The 24892-nt window shown below is 46.0% G+C and overlaps 1 protein-coding gene across 2 annotated transcripts in view; it reads right to left on the bottom strand.

Moving 5' to 3' along the window:
• CSKMT (citrate synthase lysine methyltransferase) overlaps nucleotides 1-24892 on the bottom strand; it is a 168472-nt gene that overhangs the window by 87282 nt on the left and 56298 nt on the right. The window contains exon 1 of one of the 2 annotated variants that reach the window (XM_086938199.1): nucleotides 19084-19214. The exons of the other annotated variant lie outside the window; for it this stretch is intronic. Coding sequence (XP_086794325.1) covers nucleotides 19084-19165 — 82 coding nt within the window. The 5' untranslated portion in view covers nucleotides 19166-19214. Of the gene's footprint in view, nucleotides 1-19083; nucleotides 19215-24892 lie in introns of those variants that run through there. 2 annotated transcript variants of the gene reach the window in all.

Raw genomic sequence — 24892 nt, 5'->3', positions numbered from 1 at the left:
GAATTGGTTGCGATCAGATCAATGGTTTTACAAAATCTACTTGCTCTTGATACATTATTAGCAAAAGAGGGCGGAGTCTGTAGAATGTTGAAAGCGCAACATTGTTGCACTTACATACCTGACTAAAGTGTTGAAATTAAAGGGTATGTAAGAAATATTACGCATTTGGAAAAAGAGCTCAAACTACTGGAGGTTAACAGTGCATGGAAGAGACTTACTGATGGTCTCTCCTCTATAGGTAGTTGGCTTTCTAACGTAGGAAAACGTTTTGTAGGTAGAATACGGATGCCAATGGTGAGAATAGGCCTACTGATTTTAGGGATAATCATTTGTTGCAAATGTCGGAAGCACAAAAAGACATATACAGTAAATAAGAGAGGGAAAAAGAGAAATGTTGATGAACTTGAATTAGAAGAGTTGAATGGAAATATATACAAGAAAGCGAAAAACTTTCACACAAAAAATGAAAAGAAACAAAATAGAAAGTTTTAAGAGATTGAGTTGGGTAAATTGTGAAGAAGTTGGCATCTGTTTCATGAATTAGTGATGATATAAAATATCATCAAAGAGGGGATTGATGGAGCAAGGATTCGCACGTAATGTGACTTGCTTGTAATCAGTCCTCTCAACATAACGTTAATGAACATGTTTGTATTATTATCGCATTACACGACATCTGAGGGAAACTTGCATATGTGCTTTTACTAATGTTAATCCGCTTTCCATAAAATGGCTGCTGCTACGTGGGATTTCTTACTGCGCATGCGTCTGTCACACTCACGTGACATAACGTATCTTTCGCTTGGAGGAAACTTTCGCTTCTGCGCATTAAAACAAAAATGACTGCTCTTTCTTACAGCATGCATGAAGTTTGCACTGCTGCTTTTGCTAAGCTGTTCGTTCTGCTGAACACTAACGCAATAGTTAAATATAAAGTAATGGGAATAGAGTAGAGATAAGTGGTATACAGTGCATTAATTTATTCTGTGTTCTCAAATTGTTTCTTTTCTATTCTTACATGTAAAACAATTTGGGCCTGACGCTTACCGCTGAACTCCATCTTGGTGAAATTGCGACTGCGCACGAATCACAAAGTCCATGAAGCAGAATGAACTTTGAAACGCTGCCAAAGAGCCAACTTGCTAGAAGATGCTTGTGGGAACCTTACCTCTTGACCCTACGGAGGAAGTTAAAGTTCTCAAATGGACTAAAATGTAACCAATATTGGAACATTCATTGTCGGGTGGAACAAAATATATATGGGAAAATAAAATTTGATGGGCGGGAACATTATTATAATATTCATAGGCAAAAGTTTCAATTTTGATATGGTGTGATGACCTCTCCTCATCTCTTGTCCAATCAAATTTGGGGATCCTTACACTTGCAACATTTGCGGGTGGTACACTAACCTGGAAAATAGTATAACTAGGGTAGGCTTAGCTAGTTAATTTGTCCGACTTGTCCAAATAGCTGACCTGTCACTGACCCAACGCACTCAATAGGTAATCGGGAGCAGAGGTGCTGGTGGAGCACTCTGTCAGAAGGTTCGAAACCCAGATCGGGATTTGCAAGCTGAAATGCTGGCGAAGCACTCAGGTGTTGCAACTTTAACTGCTGGTGCCGGTCTTAGCCTGTGGTGGTCCTGTTCTGGTCCAATTTGGCTTTACCAGTCCTGATTCTGATCTGCACCTACCTGCCTTTATGGTGCCTGCACTTTCGGAGTTCTGTACTTTATACTGACCCGTGGCCAGGGTTAGTTCTTCACACCATTCTAGGTAAATATTCCATGTGGGTATGTCATTGTTCTGATTCCTTCTCTTTTCCCACCCTAATGTTAGATGATAAAGGTTTCGCATATTTCCGTATGTCATTGTTCTGATTCCTTCTCTCTTCCCACCCTGTCAAATGCGTAACGACTGCCTTATAAAATCTATACATATTTTTATTCTAATTGTTATTTTCCTAATTGAGAATTTTCTATTGTTTAATGCTTGGATTAACGCATTTAAAGAATTTTAGATAAAGAGTTTAAACACTTCCCGAGTTTGTGGTTATTATATGAGTGCAAAAGATAATGTTACCTATTCTCTTGCCAACTCCCTGATCCAATAGGACTTTAGGTACTGGTGACAAGGATTGGTAAGTCAATGGTATAGGTCCTAAATAAAATTTATAAATCACTGATTACAGGAAAGCGCACAGGTTACCTGTTTAGACTCGCATACAAGTTTATGTTTTGTTTTATGGGCCCAGGTGAGTATGGGAAACCAAGTCAGGTGATACACAGATATTAGATTTTGTTCTAGGGCCCAATCAATTCCATATTCATGATGGTTTGTCCAATAATTTTTACTCATTGTTAAAATGTTGATCTTACACAAATTAACAACTTACTTACATTTTCAAACTATTATAACATCTAATTAAACTGATTTGCTAGGATTAGGCTGCAACATAAAAAATAACATATTGCCTTAAAATTGATGCATTTTAAATTAGCCTCTTTTATTCCTTTTTAATAATTCAACACTTAGTTGGTTTGCGGTTTTCAAACGCCGTTTTTTTGCAATGGCAAACTAAAACGTCTCCTGCAGTACAAACGTGACACTTCATCCCGTCAAATAAAATGGATAGCAAATCACGCAGAATGTGTGACGTTATGTCTGACGTTACATTCCTAGTTTGGGTACTGTCTCGAGCACAATTAAAAAATTGCAAACATACGTGACAAGAATTTTCAATTCTATGAAGGACACAGATGCGAGGATTATGCTTATCTCATTTCTTTACTAGAAATGCTCAGCAGCCAATCACAAAACAGTAAAGAAAAACACAACTACAATACCCATGAGTACTCTGGGTATCACCTGGTAAACTATAGAGTAGCCACTATAAAAGGTCCCCTAGAGAATAGTACATCCTCTTTCTTTGGCCAACTTAAAACAGTTCAATTGAAGAAATTCTCAGTCCAAAAGGAAGACCGTAGAAGAAAGGAAACACCATGAAGCAGCAGTCCACTGGAAAGAAAGACGCGATGCTTGCAGTAGTAGAACGAACACTGGAACTGGAGACAATCATCAGACAGAACAAAGGACCAAACAGTGTTGTGATTTTATCTAGGAACCTGAATCAATATTACCATTTTATGCCCGTGTACGGCTATAATCAATAATATCCCTATAATGGCATAAGAATCAGATCCATATTTCAGTAAATCGCCCTTGCAGTCCAAGGCACGGCAAACGCTACTTCCTTAGATTCCTAGAAAGCACAACGAGTTCTTTCAACACACCAAACCTCCAGCAACCTGGGAAATCCCTGCTTGCTTTGTTTTGATTTGTAATAGAACTCCTGCGAGCACTGTAAGAACTGCCAGTTCTTAGTGACATCTTTATTGACGTCTTACGTCAAACTCGACACCTTTCAGGTATGAATATACCAACGTTGCCTTAAGCAAACACACGGTGGTGGTTTTGGAGCAGAGCAGCTAATCTACTTGCCGAGAGCCCAGCAGACGCGAAAAGCCCACTGACGCTGCCCCTCCTCTTTGACGCGCTGAGAAAGACGCTGTCTTTTCTCCTGCCGAGAAAATCCAGCCCGGCGTTTCCAGCCTACCCTTGCGGGTGACTGGGATATCGAGTCCTGAGAGAGAGATACCAGACCTCCTACATTCTATTCCCAAGGTACAGTGCTGACTAAACCCTTAGAGAGAATTCTTGTATCAGATTCTTGGCAAAACCTACTTAACTCAAACTGCTACTTACTTACTCCTTCCCACGTATTAGGCTTAGGTCAGGTACACCGGGGTAGGCGTATTTTAGAAGCACCAGTTGAGCACGTTAGCCTATGTATATATATATTTTATCCATTTTAAAGTGTCTTATGGCTAAGAAACCATATCAATGCTTCTACAGTATTATTTTATAATACTCCTTTTACTGTACGTACTTTACTTTATATTAAGTATTGCAATTGTGGCAATTCATTTCTCTTGTATGAGAAGGAAGACTGCTCAATAAATAATACCTTTTATTGAAAACGCCCGTCTCTCTATTCTCTGCACTCTGGTGAAACTAAGTACGCACATCTGACTGGGTGAAATAGCTGTCTATTGTTTTCACACGACTCTAGAGATTTACTCTTATTCTGAGGGAGCAAAGTTGTCATGTTTATGCGGTTGTCGGAAGCTGAATCCCTTCTTGTCTGAGCCAGGGAAGCTGATCCCTTCCTATTCATTCAAGAAAGTTTCCAGTGACCTCTGAGCTAGCTGGCGCAAACCTAAATTAAGTCTAACATAGTCAGTAGAGACCTAGAAGACCTCAGTCCTACATCTACACTGCTGTTTATGTTATTCCAATGCGCAGAGCCTATAGGGAAAATAGGAACTACACTACAACAGGAAGAACCTCATTTAGGATCAGAACCTGAAAAGAAACAGAGTCTTAATATCCCATTTCACCATAGCAGAAATGTGTATAAACCAAGAAGGGGGGGGGAAACAAGGAATAAAGCTAAATAGTATACAATATACAGTTGTAAGAAAAAATTGCAACAATATCATCACATTAGAAATGCAACACGACAAAAACTGGGTGGGATAATCCTCGCCTCCGTGTCCTTAATAGAATTGAAAATTCTTGTCATGTATGTTTGCAAATTTTTAATTCTATGTCAGGACCGGAGGCTCCGATTATGCTTGTTTAAAGCTGAGCCACCACAGATGCAATATCAACAATAGGTTTATAACAGAAAGACTTAAACACAGAGTCAGATGACCAGTCTGTGTCCTTAATGATGTCAAGTAAACTCACTCCCATAGAAAAAGCTTTGGAAGCCATAGCCCCCGAGTGGAATGTGCACCAAATTTGGAAACACCAATACCTGCTTCATGCATGAGCCATCAAACCCATCTAGCTAACGTAGCTGGGGTCACAGGACGAAAAGGCTTCTGCAGAGCAATTAACAATTGATCATGTGGATCTTGTCGAAAAGGAGCAGTACTCACCTCATAATCCTTAATACACTGAACCACGCAAAGCTTTGAATTGTGAGGAAAAGAGGGATACGTAACAGAAGACGTATTGCATTTGGTGCGTCTGGAGATAGTAAAAGTAACACCTTCAGGTGAGAAAGCACGACCCGCAAGATCCAGAGCGGGAACATCAGAAACACGCTTGCACGAAACTAAACACAGTAACATTGTCAGTTTAGCTGAGAGTTGTTTGCGAGACAACAAAGAGTTGGAAGGCCAAGCTTCTAAGAATTGCAAAACAACGGAAACATCCTATAAAGCCACATACTTAGGACAGGGCGGTTTTACCAGCCGTATACCCTTGTGTAACTTAGAAATCAGTGGATGCTCACCAACAGGATTGCCATTGATGGAGACATGTCCCGCAGAAATGGCAGAACGAAAATTATTCACCGTTCTATAAGCAAGACCTGACGAAGCAACAGATGCTAGGAAATTGACAATTAAAGAGATATCCACTGAAGCGGGATCCACCTCCCGTTGAGAACACCAATCACACCATTGTTTCCAAACGGACGCATAACGTTTGTGTGTGTTGGGAGACCAAGCCTCGCTGATAAATCTGGCAGCGTCTCTAGAAAGGCCTGGGATTTGCCATCGTTCCCCGAAATTCGCTATGCCACCAGGAGAGCTGACCTGATTGTATGAGGGGAGGCGGATTGAGCAGAGGGTCCAGCAACAAATTCCATCTCTGGGGAAGGAGGATCGGAACCGCACAACTCATCTCCAGAAGAAGAACTGGGAACCAAGCCTGAGCCCTCCACAGAGGAGTGATCAGAATGAGCTACGACTGGCAATGCTTCGCGTGAGCAAGGACCCTGGGAATCATTACAAACGGGGGAAACACATAACACAGGAGCGTTGAAGGCAAAAGTGCCAAAAATCCTTGCCAATTTCCGCCAGGAGCCTGGACCTTGTCCCCCCTAACTTGTTGACATACCGAACCGCCGAAACATTGTCCATGTGGAGGAGTATGCAACAATTTGTGATGTTCGGAGCCAGACAACGAATCGCCAAAGACCCCACCAGAAGCTTCAAGCATTTTATATGGAGAGACAATTCTTCCCGAGACCACCGGCCTCCCATCGATATCTGACTGCAACGGGCTCCCCAACCCCACAGACTGGCATCGGATTCCATCACCACATTCGGGGATGATCCGAACAGGGCTCGCCCGTTCCAAGACTCCATGTGCTCCAACCACAATAACATCTCCCACCTCGCGTCCTCCGACAGAGGAACCTGATCTGAATAGCGGAGGCCCTTTTGGAGATGTCTGATCTTTAGATGCTGAAGAGCCCGGTAAAGCAAAGGACCCGGGAAGATCGCCTGAATCGAAGATGCCAGAAGACTGACAATCCGAGCTACTGATCTCAATGAAACACTCTGTTTGGACAAAACCAACCTCAACTCCCTCTTGATGGATCTGATCTTCTGATTGGGCAAGAGGAGGTGACAAGAGACCGAATTGATCAGGAAACCCAGGAATTCTATCGACTGAGACGGTCTGAAAACAAACTTCTGAGGATTCATCAGAAACCCTAGTGACTGTAAAATATCTATGGACCAATTCAAATGAGTCATCAACAGGAGAGGACAGTGTGCCAAAATAAGAATGTCGTCGAGATATATGTTCAGGCAAACACCGCGGGCTCGCAGAGATTCCACAACAGGCCTCAGGAGCTTTATGAAGCACCACGGTGCCGACGAGAGGCCGAAAGGGAGAACCTTGACTTCAAACCAAGTCCCTAGCCACTGGAATTGGAGGAATCGGCGATGAAGGCCGTAGATTGGAATCGACAAGTAAGCATCCTTCAGGTCGAGGTGGACCATCCAGTCCCCTTCCCGAAGAAGATCCCTGAGAAGATGGATGCCCTACATCTTGAAGTGGCGATAAACAACCCCACCATTGAACTCCTTGAGATTGAGAACCAACCTGGACCGCCCTCTTTTTTCTGGACACAAGTCCCTAGCCACTGGAATTGGAGGAATCAGCGATGAAGGCCGTAGATTGGAATCGACAAGTAAGCATCCTTCAGGTCGAGGCGGACCATCCAGTCCCCTTCCCGAAGAAGATCCCTGAGAAGATGGATGCCCTCCATCTTGAAGTGGCGATAAACAACCCCACCATTGAACTCCTTGAGATTGAGAACCAACCTGGACCGCCCCCTTTATTCTAGACCAGAAATATATTGCTGGCGAAACCTTGAGGATGATGGGAAGTCTGAACTATGGCCCCTTTGGCCAAAAGAGATTAGATTTCCGCAGAAATTACCTCTCGATCTTGTTGGGAAAAAACAAGGGGCGAATGAGGATGGGACTGACGCGGACAACTGTAGAATTCTATTTTGCAACCCAGGACAGTCTCCAACACCCAAGCATCGCTCGAGATCAGACGCTAATTTGGAAGATTTTTTATCCTGCACCCCAGAACAACCTCTGAGGCTGGGATCAAGCTCACCTGAATTGGAGGAGTTGTGGTGTCCTCCCTGGTTTCCACCCTAGCGTCCTTTCTTGAATTGTCCTCTTCCCTTGCGGGAGGGATAGAAGTTGGAATTATTACTGGTGTAAGAGGAATCCTGACCATCTTCTCTCTGGGACTGATATCCACGTTGGTTCTTTTGGTTAGATCCACGGCCGAACGAGCGTCCGGCCCTTCTAAAAACCGGGCGGAATGCCCGTCGTAAAGAAGATTGAGCTTAGTCAAGGCCACTAAAAGTTGCGACAAATTTGGTTAACTCCTTAAGGAATGGCTGGCCAAACAACAAACCCTGAGCAAGAGAACCAGATTCTGACATAGCCAACTCAGCCAACTTGGGATCCAGTTTTAACATAATAGAGCTACGGCGCTCACATGATATCGCACAGTTGGCATTCCCTAACTGGCAGATGGCCCTCTGGGACCAACCAATCAACTTGTCAGGATCTATGATAGTGGCAGACTCCTTAGCCCGAAAGCCCAAGTCTAGAATCTTTGTAAGGGGACCCAGAAGATCTAACATTTTATCCTGGCACGATTACCAAGCCCTGTCTATGCCCTTTTTTGGATCCTTGGCATATTTCTTGAGATACGTAACCATTGTGGGATCCACTTCAGGGGTGTCCGCTCAATCAGGCCGCGGGCACTCCGACCTAAGACGGGCCCGTACATCCCGTTCGAATGGCTGGCGAATATGCACCTGTATATACTCCACCATTTCTGGAGATGGAAGCCAAGATGTCGAATTTGGATGTATAATGTCAGTAGGATCGAAGGTAAGTAGTTTGGGATGCGATGGCGCATCCACAAAGTGCTCCTTACGAGCCTTCTTAGCTGGAGGAGGAAGATCATGATCAGAGGACGAAGAAGAAGACGTATCCTCACCGTCCGCTGAAGAGGTGAAGATGCTCGAGCATCTTTGGATGATTTCCCAGAAGCCTGCTCTGAAGACAGCGCCTTGGCCAGTTTGGCAAAATCAGACTGGTTTGGATTTTTGGGAGATTTAGAAGTGCGTCCGGAAGAAGAAGGCAACCAGCCTTGCTGCAAAGCATAATTTGAAAGATGACGCTTCAAGGGTGCAATTGCGCGAACCAGCGCCTTATTAACAGAATGCTGGACACCCTGATCCAGTGCCTCCACCAAATCCTGTTCCATACAGAGGCTTCCTCATCATAATAATAGCCCTCTTCCTCGTAATAATCTCCCATAATTACACAAAGTGTAACAATGCACGCCCACAAGAGGAAGGGAAAATCCGAAAAGTGCCAAAGGCAATTATCTGAGGGGGAGTGACAACCCCAAAGCAAGCCAATGCAATGCAGGTAGCCACCTGACTGAAACTAAATTTAAGTGTGGAGGGAGGGCTTGCTGACAGATGTAGGAGAGTAGGGTCTGCTTCCTATGGTCACCTGCACTTTTTGCTTTGCTTGACTGGTTTTCGACTTAGATATGGCTGTGGGCCTGCTAATCAGACCCACAGCACAGATGCACTCTCTCTAAATTTACACCATGTACTCTAGGTACATCCACAATTGGGAATTGGTTCACCTTGTCAGCCCCTGTAGAAGTGTACCCTAGGTACTCAGGGAATAGGTGTAACCAAGGCCTACCAGGGGCTGCGGCATGTAGTATGCCACCCCTGGCTGCCCACTCAAATAGACACAACTGATCACTCAGCTGGGGCAAGGTCATGTAATCACCCCTTGCTTAGGTATAGTATTCCTCTACCTACTTATATATAGATACATTGTAACCTATAAGTCACTCCTATGGCAGGCCTTAACAATCCTGGAGGCAGAGTGCTTGGTTATGTGTGAGATGGTGCTCTAGCATGAGCTGAGCCTGTCTGCAGCTTCCAGAACCATGTCCTTAAAGCTGTTCTATGATATCGCCATGCCAAATACTCTTAAGTGCATTATAATCCTCGCGGTTAATGCTAACTTTGGTTTGGCTTTATCCAAACATGTCGTGTAAGGTGTCATACGCTTTGGAATACTACCCCCTCGCCAATTCTGTCGACGTGGGTAGCATTCCACCCTTCTAGAGGGAGAAGACATGTTGTTGCTGACTATCCCGGTTAAAGTTAACCAGAGCCCCAGCGTCACAAAATGGACGCTGCTGCCACCGAGACAAGTCTGACCTCCTGCTGCTGGGAGTCCTTCCAGTCACGGAGGTTTGGACAATAGGTTTCCTGCCTGGGAAGGTGCGAGCACCACCCCAGACAGGACTTTGTGCATTGGGACAGGGAGGGCTGAATAGAATGAGACACTGCCTGGGGCACACTAGGTGCTCCATGCATACCCCAGTTCAAACCGGTTGCTGGGGCACTCCAGCTCAAGCTCTGGCGCGAAACTGGACAAAGGAGAGGGGGTGTAACCACCCCCCTTCCTGCTCCCACCCACTGGAGGGACCTAGTCAGTAATCCAGCCCCTTTTAGTTGTATAAAGGTAGGAGCTGAGTCCTGAGACTTTAGATTAGATCCTGACTGAAACCCAAAACAAAACTCTGGACCTTCGACATTCTGCTGAAGCTGAAGACTGAAGAATCTCCCTTGTGGCCAAGGAGTGACCACCCTGGGTAACCAGGCACCATCCAGCAAATCAACGGCTTGCTTTGTTGACGTTCCCGCCGGAACCCGAGCACAGAGCCTGACAATACCCAGACTTCCAGACCTCTCTGACCCTCTCTTCATGACTGCAGCATAGCTGAGATCCGTGGAGGCGACGAGACACGTGGGACCGGACATCTTGAAAAGCCTGCAACTTGCTACTTGTGCAGGTCCTGAGGCACCCTCGAAGCTGTGCACTGGGGATTGAGAAGCCCCGAACCCGAGCTCAATCTGCAACGAAGATCAGCCCCCCCACACTCCACGAGTTCTACGCGGGGCCCTTCTGCTTTTGTTCTGCTCAACGCGTTGTCCGGTTCCTGGCCCGTTGGCTAGTAGCCTCTGTGACGACAATCTTTTTTAACCACCTCGCTGGTCTGGTTGCTCCAGACTGGCCCTTGCTTCCCTGCAAAGGTGAAGCACCTCAGACCTTGCTGGTCTGCACCAGAAGCCTTTGTTGTATCCTGCGTGGGTTGCCGCTGCCAAGGCTTGTCGACTCCAATCCGGAAGTCGACCCCTCCATCTGCGAGATCCTTCGTGGGACAGCCCGTCTCCAGCACCTGGTCATCGTCGACGCCTCCTGGTCCACTTGGCTGCCAAGACAAGCTTCAAGACAGCACCTGATTGCTCCTCGACGTCGTCTGGTTCCTTCCTGGTTCCACCCGGTCACTGGCTAGTGACCCAGACTCTGTCCCCTCTGCTTTCAGGTCCTCTTCATCCTCGATCCACCCGGACATCTTCCTCCTGGTCGCCTGCAGCATCTTTCTTCAGGTCTCCATAGGCTTCAACGACAAAACCCGACACATCTTCACACCTATGCACCCGCCGTCCATGGGTGAGGTAACCCGAGTACTTCGGTGCTCCCAAGGGTAGTGACTATCCAAGTGTCTAAGCCTCTAGTTGTTTCCTCCTAGCTCAACCGTAAGTGTCCTAAATCCTTCTATATCTAACTTCTAAGTTCCCATTGACTTTGCATTGAATCCCCAGTGTGTGTAAAGACACTGCATGCGCCGCTTGTGGGCCTCCTACTTCTAAACTATTGTTGAGATAGTGTAGCCCCAGCGATTCCCTAGGCCCTCGGCCTTTCCATTTCTCGTGACGTGGTACTTATACCACTTTCTTATTATATGGTTTGCTTCGCTCCTAGGGCCTAACCGTAAATTGTGCAACTTAACGTATATTAACTAAGTGTCTTGTTATGTGCTTTGGCCTCTGACCTCATTCAGAGGTGTGTGTCAGAAATAAATACATATATATTTTATATATATCCTGTGTGGTGTCTTTTAATTTGATATTCAAGGGGTTACATATGGTAAAACAGCTGGCTTTACACGCCCTCAAGAGTCTTTCAGCCTAAGACTGTTCTGTCCACACTACCACTAGGATAGCTGGTCTATAAGGTTGACTTACAACCATCACCATAAGGGTTGTTTGGACTGGTGCAAGGTGATCACTAGAATAGTGAACACCCTATACCAGGCCAACTTCTCACAACATACAGGCCACTCTAGGCAATGCCTATGAAAATTATGCAGCCCAAATTATAAATATGCAATTTGGGCGTAAACTGGGGACCATAAGCGCAGGCTGTGGGCTTGAGCAAGAAAAACGCTGCTCCGGCGTGTAAAACTCTGTGACAACACGGAAATAAACAATGAAAATGGCCACCGCACATGCGCGGTAACGGGCGCCTGATTAAATGCTTAGGAGAGGTCCGCACGAGCAGCGCGCGTGCAACCTCTGGGTCTCCGTGTCTCCCACTCCACGTAGAAAAGGCGCGGGCGCCAAGCGCCCGAAACCGGGGAGGCAAACACGCGCTCCCTGCAACGGCGGCAACAACAAAGGACCGCAACACAGCGTGACACTTGCAAACGCTGCCAGAAAGCCGAAGAACACAGCGGCACAGCGCAAGACACAGCGCGAAGACAGGCAGCACAACAGTTAGCAAATATATGCATACAGTAAGAAATAAAGCACAAGCAATGCAAGTAATGAAAAACATATAAGGAGAGAACACACTTCACTGGCTGCGGAGCAGCAAAGAAAGAGGATGTACTATTCTCTAGGGGACCTTTTATAATGGCTACTCTATGGTTTACCAGGTGATACCTAGAGTACTCATGGGTATTGTAGTTGTGTTTTTCTTTACTGTTTCGTGATTGGCTTCTGAGCATTTCTAGTAAAGAGATGAGATAAGCATAATCGGAGCCTCCGGTCCGGACATAGAATTTTAAGAAGAGACGTCAGCATTTTCGCTCAGATGTAAGCTTTCCCAAGAGAGGACAAGTTGACATTTTATTTATTTTACATAACACGAAAACCATCTGAAGTTTTTTGGGCGCTTTACATGAGCACCACTTATATTACACAAAGTGATATTGATTTTCTTGGTGCTCTTTTTCAGTTTTATATAGCGCGAACTCAGTCTGAAGTTTATTGCCAGTGCTTTAAATGGGCTGGTACTCACCGGTACTGAGTACCGGCACTTTCTAAATTTATCACTTTGAGTACCGGCACTTCTTTTCTTCTGAGGAGAGTACTGGTACTTATGAAAAGCTAGGCTCATGGCTGTGCTGGTGAGCCGGAGGGGGACGTTATGGTATGATATGTTAAAGTCAGTGCAGGGTAACACTTTGAACATAGAAATGTTATCAGAGGAAAGGACAGCGGAATCTCACACGTCCTTTCTCTTGATGTGAGTGTTAATGCCCAGACAATGCGATCGAAGAAGCCCCTGGAGCGCTAATATAACTGCTTTCTGCACAATTGGCCGGTCTGCTTCTTATATGCCAATGCTGTGGCAGGATGTTTCATTTCCTGCCTGCCAGCCGGGCCCCAGTGCACCCATGAAATTTCCCTGCTGCATGTTATGTTATGTTATCCTGCATTTCTAAAGCGCACAGTTACTCAGAGTATCCCGGCGCTGCTACCCTGAATCCCCGCCCACCAACACAGCAGGCAAAGCCTCAAAAGAATGGGCTCAGAACAATAGTGTTTTAGGCTCTTTTTAAAGACAGTCGGATCAGCAACCTTCCTAAGAGCAAGAGGAAGCTCATTCCAGGCTAGGCCAGCTTTACGGGTGAAAGAGCAGCCACCTAACCTATGGCGCAAAAAACGCTGAGTCTGGATAAGGAGTTGGTCCGAAGACCGCAGAGTCCTAGTGGGGGAATAAAAAGTAAAACGCTTCTGCAGATAGAATGGGCCCAATCCATACAAGGCCCGTTGGACAATGACCAACATTTTAAATTTCAAACGGACCTCAACAGGGAGCCAATGAAGGTGGCGGAGCTGGACCCGCACACTCTGCCTGGAAGAGAGGCCCAGTAGGAGCCGAGCAGCCGCGTTTTTGGACTACCTGTAACTTTTTTATCAAATAGCCTGGACAACCAACTAAAAGCGCGTTGGAATAATCCAACCGCGAAAGGATCAAAGCCCGGACTACTGTTTCTTTGGCCTCCATAGGCAGAAGGGGGAGGAATTTTCGCAGGGTTTTAAGTATACCAAAACAAGTCCCTGTGAGTTTTTTGACATGCGTCGCAAAATTCAGATTTTCCTCAAACCACACCCCCAAGTTTTTTGCAAGGCCCTTGTCTGATTGAAGGGGCGGAAAGTCCGGAGGCCATAGTCTAGTTCTAAAGCCAGCAGGAAATGCCCCAAACAGGAGCACCTCCGACTTCTCCTCGTTGCACTTAAGTTGTGCATTGGCCAGCCAGCGAAACACCGCAGAAAGACAACGCTGAACCATGATGACCGAGTCCTCACCCCTTCTCCAGGTGAACAACAACTGTGTGGCATCCGCATATGCCATCCCCCTAGTCCCCAGTGACTCCGCGAGGTAAACCAGGGGAGTCATAAAGATGTTAAACAAAAGAGGGCTAAGGGAAGAGCCCTGCGGGACACCAGTGGAGAGAGGGGAGGATGACGAGGAAAACAGAGGCAGCCAGACTTGCTGTGACCTGTCCTCCAAAAAGGATAGCAACCAACTCCACGCCATACCCGTAATGCCGATATCGGCAAGTCGGTTAAGAAGGAGAGAGTGAGGAACCGTGTCGAAAGCCGCTGAGAGATCCAGCATCACCAAGGCTGCTCTCCCGCCGGCATCCAAACAGTCCCTAATAGCCTCAGCCACCTCCAACAATGCCAACTCTGTGCTGTGGGCAACCCGAAACCCCGATTGCGCAGGATGTAGCGCGCCCGACTTCGCCACATAGTTGGTTAGCTGCTAAGTGACCACCTTTTCGCAGACCTTGGCCAAGCTAGGCGAAAGAGAAATAGGTCTGTAATTACCAGGAAGCGAGGGGTCGAGAGTGGGCTTCTTGAGTAAAGGCAATAAAAGGGCCTGCTTCCAAGCAAGCGGGACATGTGCCTCGCGAAGTGACTGATTAATCAGATTATTAACTTCTGGGTTAATCGAGTCAGCTAGATCTGCCAGCAACCGAGCCGCGCAGGCGTCGTGGGGGGAACCAGATTTCAGAGCCCCGAGGATTTTGCGGGAGGCCAAGAGGTTGATGGGGCTAAAGGCAGAAAGGGAATAATCCAGGTCCTTTGCCACACAAGACCCCCCCAAGGGCAAAGCAGGCGTCACAATTTTTGGGAAGGAATCTTGAATATCCCTGATTTTCTCCCTAAAGTGATTGGACAAGGTGTTCGCCCAAGTGACTGAGGGGGTAGCAACAGCCTCCTGTGCACAAGGAGCCACAAAACTCTGCACAATGGCAAAGATTTCCTTCGCATTATTGTTCGCCCTATCAATGCGAGCGGCAAAATGGGAACTTTTTGCTGAGGAGATGGCTGTGTAGTACACTTTCTGTTTGTCCCTAAGAGCCTGTTTGGCCAAAGGACAATAGCCACTGGCCCTCCATATTCTCTCCAAAACCTTACAAGAGTGTTTGAGATCCCTCAGCTCTGCGGTGAACCAAGGCTTGGACGGGGTTTCTCTCCCCAACTTACAAGGGCCGGCGGCCGAGAGGCCCACAACGGCATCACTAATCCAGCTCGAAAACGTGGTAACATTATCCGATAAGGTGCCCCCAAGAGTCGGGCTTGAGACCACCAGCTTAGCGCTCAGAAGTGCAGCATCAATCTTCTTGGCCTTTGGGGCACGATGGCAGACTGGTGGGCGTTCTCGCAAAGTCGTCCACGAAAAGAATACTGGAAAGTGATCTGACCAGGTGACCGGGAGGGGTTTTTGCACCAGGACCGAGAAGTTGGAACAAATGAGGTCCAAGGTATGACCCCCCCTTATGGGTGGGATCACCCACCCTTTGGGAGAGCATAGCTAACTGGAGGATATCCCGAAAAGTGGCGGCGGCCGGCGACTCTGCTGAGTCTAGATGAAAATTGAAGTCGTCCAGCAAAAGGAATTTAGAAAACCTAAGGGCTCTCTCCGCTATAATGTCACCGCAAGTGTCCAAAAAGAACCCAGCAGGGCCCGGAGGGTGATATAGTAAACAGCCGCCCAAGGTAAAATGGGGCGACAATTGCAGACTGAAGTCTAGAGCCTCACAGTCTACCCAATTATTCGATGCTTCCCCCTGAAGGACCCAGCAATCTCTGTACAATATGGCAACACCCCCCCTCTCCCCAGTGGGCGGTCAAACCAGTGTATTTTATACCCAGCGGGGGTGGCCAAAGTGACTATCGGATTAGAGAATGCATCTAACCAGGTCTCCGTCACAAATAGGAGATCAAGGTCAGTATCCATAACCAGATCGGCAATATCAACATGGTGCCGTTTGAGAGATCTGGAATTAATAAGACAGGCTTTAAAACTGGCCGTGAGGCAGGTATCGATACACCGTGCCTCCGACCGGAGCTGAATGGAGGGAAGAAAGCCGCAGTCAGGACAAGCCAGAACACTTACCGGGTCCGCGGTAAACATGCGATAGGAGGCGCAACATGGGCCTCGCAAGGACCTTAATGCCGAGCTGGAATACCGGATACGTGGACCAATGTGATGAGTGGGATCCAACCCGGCAGCATGGCTCGTCCTGAGCCCTGCCTTAGCGCTGACGGGCGCAGACGGGCTTGCCTTAGGCGCGCCCGCTGCGCCCGCCCGCTGCGCGTACGGCCAAGGCACATTGAAATAGGGAGTGGAGTTGAAGGAGGAAGCCGGTGTTCGAGACTCGATCACCTGCTCACTTCCTCCTGACCTCGACATGATGTGCTATTGCTGTGCCTAGCAGATCCCAACTTCTGCCCCAGACTCACCACGCCATTGTGAGTCTCATAGTGGGAGCAGATGACACAGGCAGAGGCTCGCTGTCTGACTCTCTGACGAAGAGACAGGCTAGCGATCCACACGGTGCCAGCCCAGCAGCTCCTCGGTGGATCGTTCTGACAGCTGTAAAGAGATAATTTAATATTCTTCTGCTGCTGACATTTAAACTGTTTGTTACAAAAATGATTAGGAGCTCCATCCAGCTCGGCAGAGGGCCTTGCAAATGGGCACACGAGTTGTCTGTCTGTGCTGAATATGCGCTACTTTTTGTCTAAACTAGCAGTTTTACTGATTTGTTAGAAGTGTAAAGTGTTTAACATCCCTGCTTGACAGTCACACTACAAAGCAGCGCCCTTTATATTCTCAGCACAGTTAGACTTGCTAAATCAGAGATAACTCATGGGATTATAGTTGCTGCTGTAGAGAAGTCAGAGTTTTCTCTACTGACAGTTTGCACTCTGACCATTAAGTAGCTTAGATGGTTGATGCGCCTTCAAAAGGGCATATTGTATTGTATGTGGATAGCTCAGTGAGTTGCTGTTTTTGTCACAGAGATCCCTTTGTTACATGTGGTTTGGCCACACCTGAAGCGGAGGTTGGGGTGGAGGGTGCTGATTTTTATTAAAAGCACCTGCTGCAGAGTTTGACTTCTTGTTGCTCAAATGAGTGTGATTTTTTATATTTGTCTATTTCCATTGACTTTATACCATGGTTATGCTCGCAAGAAGGTACCCCTCTAAGTGTTACACATCTAGTTGTTGCCTGACTCTTGTAAATCCACAGAATCTATGAAAATGTCACACATAAGCAATCTGAAACATTAGCAGCTCTACTCAAATGTGTCATTTTATATATTTATATGATTCCCTCATTTTGCTAGTGAGAAAGTGTCACTCATATTGTTGAAATGTCACTCATAATTACAATGAAAATATGAAAATGTCACACATAGCAATCTGAAACCTTGGCAGCTCTGGGGTCCATTCTGGCCCTGTGCTGTCAACACATTCACACTAAACTGTGCATTTGCGTAAACACAGAAATCCTGGCAATCACCTGGCAGTGGCAATTAAAAAAGCCATGGTGAAGAGTATAACATGGCTTTTAACATACCAAAATCTTTTGTGTGTCTGCTTATGTTTGACTGTTTGCCTGCATTTGTAAGTCTGTTTCTTGTAAGAAAAAAGTGAGAGAAAGAATCAAGACACTCTCAGGAGGTATTTTAAAGAAAATGGGTGGCCCTTCATGTGTACATGTCTGCCTGGCGACACAGGTTCATAAATAACGTAGCAGGGAGGGTTGATGAGTGAGTGAGTGGATAAGTGGATGAGTGAGCAAGGGTGGATGTGTAGATGAATGGATGGATGAGTGGATGGATGGGTGAAAGAGGGTGGATGATTGGATATAAGTGCCGATGATGGGTGGATAAGATAAATATTGGATGGATGAATGAAAGGTAGAGAGGATAGATGAAAAGGTGGATGGTGGATGATGGATGGGTGGATGATGGATGAGTGAAAGGAGGGATAGAGTGAAAGGGTGGATGATATTAAGGAGTGAAAGGGTTGATGGATAGATGAGCGAAAGGATTGATGGATGAGTGAAAAGGTGGATAAAGAGATGGATGAAAAGATTAATGGATAGGTTTAAGGAAGGATGGATAGTTTTGGATATTAAGGGTGGACAGATGGAATCGTGAAAATCAACTGAATGATGGATAAAAAACTGAATAGGCAACAGAATGTAAACAGTAAATGGTGAACATCAGCAGGTAAATGGTTGGATGAAATGATGAATGGATAGATCGATGGAAGAGACAAGAGATATCTTCTGGGGAGGGTCATGATGATTTGCTTCATTTGCTTGGTGCCATAAGAGCTTTGGTTCGAAGTGGGGGTGTTTTCAGTTTATTCCTACTCACTTGCTCAGAAATATATAGTATTGTGCTAAACAACAGCAATTAAGAGTATGGCATTAAGAAGGTGCAACTATTGCCAAAAAAGGAAATGTTGACATATTATTGCATTTCTCTTTCATTTTGTGTGATCAGTTAACCTGCTTTGTTTAAATAAACAGTTATCATGTGTTTTGGTGTGTGATGCTTCGATTATAGACGTTAAGTATCATCATGTCCTGCCCTTAGCCCCGCCCACTACACCTCTAGCTCATTTTAATGAGTACCTGCACTTATTTTTTCCCAATTAAAGCACGGGTTATGGCTCTCTTGACAGGTGCACCAATAACCTTACACATGGACACATTTTTTTTTTAGGCACTAGAAGATTGAGTGATTTTCCCAGAATCACAGAATGTGGAGCCGATGTCGAGATTGGAACCTGGTTTCCCGTTCCAAAGACGGCAGCTGTGGCCTAACGCCACATCTACTCAAAATTAACATGACTTAGCAGCATTGTCAGTGTAGCGTTCGTGTTACCAGCTTCTCTCTCTTTAAACTAACACATGCATTTACACACATCTAAAAACAAGGACTGTAAGATATTTTCTTTTACAGTTTGGACCCTCCTTTTAATCCACACGACTAACATGGCCGCGGTCTATCCCTGGTGAGCGCTGTTCGTGTAAGGCCACTCCCCTCACTTTGCACACTTTAGTTTAACCCTGCGACGCGTTCTCAGACCTCACGTGAGCTGCAGCGCACGTCGGTCCACTGCGAGAGCAACATATCAAGCCCCAGGTTAAAGTTCGCTTTGGATAGCACGGGCTATTTTTATTTTTTTCAGTACCTGCGAGGCTGGAGAAGCCGCGAGCACGACAGAACGGAGCAAAGAGACGCGCTGTCCTCCACGAGGCATTGATTGCAGCCATGATCCCAACCTATCATGGACCAAAGGGAACGGCACTAGAAAGTAAAGAAAGACTGGACCACGACCATACATGGCAATTGAAACAAGCATTGACAAAGTTAATAGGTCTCTCCTACGCAAGAGATACTGCTGGCTATGCCAATGTTTTTTTTTCTGCTAAACAAACCAGAACCCCGGTAGCAGAGACTTCACGGAACATACTTCTGACCTAATTGGAAACAAGCATTTGCAATGCAATAGGTCTCGCATTAGGAAAGTTTGAGCTATTGGTATTGTAAATGACAAATTTTTTATTTATGTGTTGGTTTAGAAAATAGTGAATTGAATAGCTGTCATTTACAATGCCAATAGTTTTAACTTTCGCAAATGTGACACCTATAGCATTTGTAATGCAATATGTGTTGTATTTACGTGACTTAGATGTATTGATATTACAAATAAAAATGGCATTTATTTTTTTAATAATTAATACTTAAAAGTTATTGTAATTTATAATGGCAATAGCTTTTGTAAATAACTTTTGTGAAGATTATGTTCATTGTATTTTATTGTGATGAAAATCCAAGAACAGAAGTGAACTATTAACATATTTTTGTGACATTTGTAATGAAGCTTGAAACATTGAGAGAACATATTTGAACCAGTTGTTGAATGGTTGCAAAGATTGATGCTGTGGTGGCGCGGAGTGATGTTGTGGTGGCGACAAGTGATGCTGTGGCGTTCAGTGATGCTGTGGTAGCGCATAGTGATGTTGTGGTACCCCTGAGTGATGCTCTGGTGGTGCTGAGTGATACTGTGGTGATGCGATAGATAGATAGAGTGAGTGCGATAGATAGATAGATTGAGTGAGGACGATAGATAGACAGAGGGAGGGCGATAGGTAGAGTGAGGGCGATAGATAGATAGAGTGAGGGCGATAGAGTGAGGGTGATAGAGAGATAGACAGATAGAAGGGTGATAGATAGACAGATAGATAAAGTGTACTTATGTTGCATTGCGCAGAGTGTAAGTATGAGGCATGTAATTATATGGCACTGAGTGGTAATATGGGGAGTGTATATTGTATTCAGTAGAGTGTAATTGTGTGCCGTGTAATTATGTGGCACTGAGTGGTATTTGGAGTGTATGTTGCATTGAGTGCAGTGTAATTATCTGGCGTGTAATTATGTGGCACTGAGTGGTATTTGGAGTGTATGTTGCATTGAGTGCATTGTAATTATGTGGCGTGTAATTATGTGGCACTGAGTGGTATTTGAAGTGTATGTTGCATTGAGTGCTGTGTAATTATGTGGCACTGAGTGGTATTTGGAGTGTATGTTGCATTGAGTGCAGTGTAATTATGTGGCGTGTAATTATGTGGCACTGAGTGGTATTTGAAGTGTATGTTGCATTGAGTGCTGTGTAATTATGTGGCACTGAGTGGTATTTGGAGTGTATGTTGCATTGAGTGCAGTGTAATTATGTGGCGTGTAATTATGTGGCACTGAGTGGTATTTTGAGTGCATGTTGCGTTGAGCGCAGTGTAATTATGAAGCATATAATTATGTGGCACTGAGTGGTATTGTGTGGAGTGTCTGTTGCATTGAGTGCAGTGTAATTATCTGGCGTGTAATTATGTGGCACTGAGTGGTATTTGGAGTGTATGTTGCATTGAGTGCAGTGTAAATATGTGGCGTGTAATTATGTGGCACGGAGTGGTATTTGGAATGTACGTTGCATTGAGTGCAGAGTAATTATGTGGAGTTTAATTATGTGGCACTGAGTGGTATTTGGAGTGTATGTTGCATTGAGTGCAGTGTAATTATGTAGCGTGTAACTATGTGGCACTGAGTGGTATTTGGAGTGTATGTTGCATATAACTATGTGATTAAGGAACAGTGAGCATCCCAAAATACCCTTGAGGGCTTGAGTGAGTAAGTAGAAAGGTATAGGTGCCTTCAAGGGGATTTGTTTAACAAAATATAATTAAACGTGATTCAACTAACTCTTTAGGACAGGTCAATGGTCCTTATTCTTGAAAGGACCATTGACTTGTCCTAAAGAGTTAGTTGAATAACGTTTAATTATATTTTGTTAAACAAATCCCCTTGAAGGCATCTATACCTTTCTGCATATAAGTATGTGGCACTGAGTGGTATTTGGAGTGTATGTTGCATTGAAATTATGTGGCGTGTAATTATGTGGCACTGAGTGGTATTTGGAGTGTATGTTGCATTGAGTGCTGTGTAATTATGTGGCACTGAGTGGTATTTGGAGTGTATGTTGCATTGAGTGCAGTGTAATTAAGTGGCGTGTAATTATGTGGCACTGAGTGGTATTTGGAGTGTATGTTGCATTGAGTGCTGTGTAATTATGTGGCACTGAGTGTTATTTGGAGTGTATGTTGCATTGAGTGCAGTGTAATTGTGGCGTGTAATTATGTGGCACTGAGTGGTATTTTGAGTGCATGTTGCCGTGAGCGCAGTGTAATTATGAAGCATATAATTATGTGGCACTGAGTGGTATTGTGTGGAGTGTCTGTTGCATTGAGTGCAGTGTAATTATCTGGCGTGTAATTATGTGGCACTGAGTGGTATTTGGAGTGTATGTTGCATTGAGTGCAGTGTAAATATGTGGCACTGAGTGGTATTTGGAGTGTATGTTGCATTGAGTGCAGTGTAATTAAGTGGCGTGTAATTATGTGGCACTGAGTGGTATTTGGAGTGTATGTTGCATTGAGTGCTGTGTAATTATGTGGCACTGAGTGTTATTTGGAGTGTATGTTGCATTGAGTGCAGTGTAATTGTGGCGTGTAATTATGTGGCACTGAGTGGTATTTGGAGTGTATGTTGCATTCAGTGCAGTGTAATTATGTGGCGTGTAATTATGTGGCACTGAGTGGTATTTGGAGTGTATGTTGCATTGAGCGCAGTGTAATTATGTAGCATATAATTATGTGGCACTGAGTGGTATTGTGTGGAGTGTATGTTGTATTCAGTAGAGTGTAATTATGTGGTGTGTAATTATGTGGCACTGAGTGGTATTTGGAATGTACGTTGGATTGAGTGCAGAGTAATTATGTGGAGTTTAATTATGTGGCACTGAGTGGTATTTGGAGTGTATGTTGCATTCAGTGCAGTGTAATTATGTGGTGTGTAATTATGGGGCACTGAGTGGTATTTGGAATGTATGTTGCATTGAGTGCAGTGTAATTATGTGGCACTGAGTGGTATTGTGTGGAGTGTATGTTGTATTCAGTAGAGTGTAATTATGTGGTGTGTAATTATGTGGCACTGAGTGGTATTTGGAATGTACGTTGGATTGAGTGCAGAGTAATTATGTGGAGTTTAATTATGTGGCACTGAGTGGTATTTGGAGTGTATGTTGCATTCAGTGCAGTGTAATTATGTGGTGTGTAATTATGGGGCACTGAGTGGTATTTGGAATGTATGTTGCATTGTGTGCAGTGTAATTATGTTGCATATACCTATGTGGCACGGAGTGGTATTTGGAATGTATGTTGCATTGAGTGCAGTGTAATTATGTGGCGTGTAATTATGTGGCACTGAGTGGTATTTGGAATGTATGTTGCATTGAGTGCAGTGTAATTATGTGGCACTGAGTGGTATTTAAAGTGTATGTTGCATTGAGTGCAGTGTAATTATGTGGTACTGAGTGGTATTTGGAGTGTATGTTCCATTGCAGAGTGTGTGAGGGTGCTGAGGGTGAGGGAATGGTGGCATGCTGCGCTTTAGATGAATATGTTTAAAAGTAAAGTGTGCCATACTGTGATTGCTACAATAGTTAATTGTGGATGCGTTAACAATTGATGTGTGCACTGATGGCTGGTGGTGTGTGTGCCTGTAGAAATGGTGCACTGATGGCTGGTGGTGTGTGTGCCCGGTGAAAGCGTGCACTGAAGGCTGGTGGTGTGTGTGGGCCTGGCCGGCTGGTGGTGTGTGTGCCTGGTGGAAGCGTGCACCGATGGCTGGTGGTGTGTGTGTGTGCCTGGTGAAAGCGTGCACTGACGGCTGGTGGTGTGTGCCTGGTGAAAGCGTGCACTGATGGCTGGCGGTGTGTGTGTGTGTGTGTGCCTGGTGAAAGCATGCACTGACGTCTGGTGGTGTGTGCCTGGTGTAAGCGTGCCCTGACGACCGATGGTGTCTGTGCCCGGTGAAAGTGTGCACTGACGGCCGGTCGTGTGTATGCCTGGTGAAAACGAGCACTGATGGCTGGTGGTGTGTGTGTGCTTTTTGAAAGCATGCACTGATGGCTGGTGCTGTGTGTGTGCCTGGCCGGTGCTGTGTGTGCCTGGTGGAAGCATGCAATGATGGCTGGTGGTGTGTGCCTGGTGAAGCGCGCACTGACGGCTGGTGGTGTGTGTGCCTGCTTAAAGCTTGCACTGACATCTGGTGGTGTGTGCCTGGAGGAATCGTGCACTGACGGCTGGTGGTGTTTGTGCCTGGTGAAAGAGTGCACTGATGGCGGGTGGTGTGTGTGTGTGCCTGGTGAAAGCGTGCACTGACGGCCGGTGGTGTGTATGCCTGGTGAAAGCGTGCACTGATGGCTGGTGGTGTGTGTGTGTGCCTGGTGAAAGCGTACACTGACGGCCGGTGGTGTGTATGCCTGGTATAAGCGTGCACTGATGGCTGGTGGTGTGTGTGTGCCTGGTGAAAGTGTGCACTGACGGCCGGTGGTGTGTATGCCTGGTGAAAGCATGCACTGATGGCTGGCGGTGTGTGTGTGTGCCTGGTGAAAGTGTGCACTGACAGCTGGTGGTGTGTGCCTGGTGGAAGCGTGCACTGACTGATGGTGTCTGTGCTCAGTGAAAGTGTGCACTGACGGCCAGTGGAGTCTATGCCTGGTGAAAGCGTGCACTGATGGCTGGTGGTGTGAGTGTGTGCCGGTTGAAAGCATGCAATGATGGCTGGTGGTGTGTGTGTGCCTGTCCGGCTTGTGGTGTGTGTGCCTGTTGGAAGCGTGCACTGATGGCTGGTAGTGTGTGTCTCTGGTGAAAGCGTGCACTGACAGCTTGTGGTGTGTGCCTGGTGAAAGCGTGCACTGACGGCTGGTGGTGTGTGTGCCTGGTGAAAGCGTGCACTGCCGTTTGCTGGTGTGTGCCTGGTGGAAGCGTGCACTGACGGCTGGTGGTGTTTGTGCCCGGTGAAAGCGTGCACTGATGACTGATGGTGTCTGTGCCTGGTGAGAGTGTGCACTGACGGCCGGTGGTGTGCATGCCTGGTGAAAGCGTGCACTGATGGCTGGTGGTGTGTGTGTGTGCCTGGTGAAAGTGTGCACTGACGGCCAGTAGTATGTATGCCTGGTGAAAGCGTGCACTGATGGCTGGTGGTGTGTGTGTGTGCCTGGTGAAACTGTGCACTGATGGCGGTTGTGTGTATGCCTGGTGAATGTGGGCACTGATGGCTGATGGTGTCTGTGCCTGGTGAGAGTGTGCACTGAGGGCCGGTGGTGTGTATGCCTGGTGAAAGCGTGCACTGATGGCTGGTGATATGTGTGTGTGCCTGATGAAAGCGTGCACTAACGGCCGGTGGTGTGTATGCCTGGTGAATGCGTGCACTGATGGCTGGTGGTGTGTGTGTGTGTGTGCCTGGTGAAAGCGTGCACTGATGGCTGGTGGTGTGTGTGTGTGTGCCTGGTGAAAGGTAGAAGGAAGCGCTATGGACTGTGTGTGAAATCCAAGAAAGAGTTCAGAATGCAAAGGCAGAGGGCAGCTCGGGTTACAAGCTGC

This window comes from Lissotriton vulgaris, chromosome 9 (genome assembly GCF_964263255.1).
Source record: "Lissotriton vulgaris chromosome 9, aLisVul1.2, whole genome shotgun sequence".
NCBI classification, from domain to species: Eukaryota; Metazoa; Chordata; class Amphibia; order Caudata; family Salamandridae; genus Lissotriton; species Lissotriton vulgaris.
The sequence above is the reverse complement of the archived record's forward strand: the minus strand, read 5'-3'. Positions and strand labels throughout refer to the sequence as shown.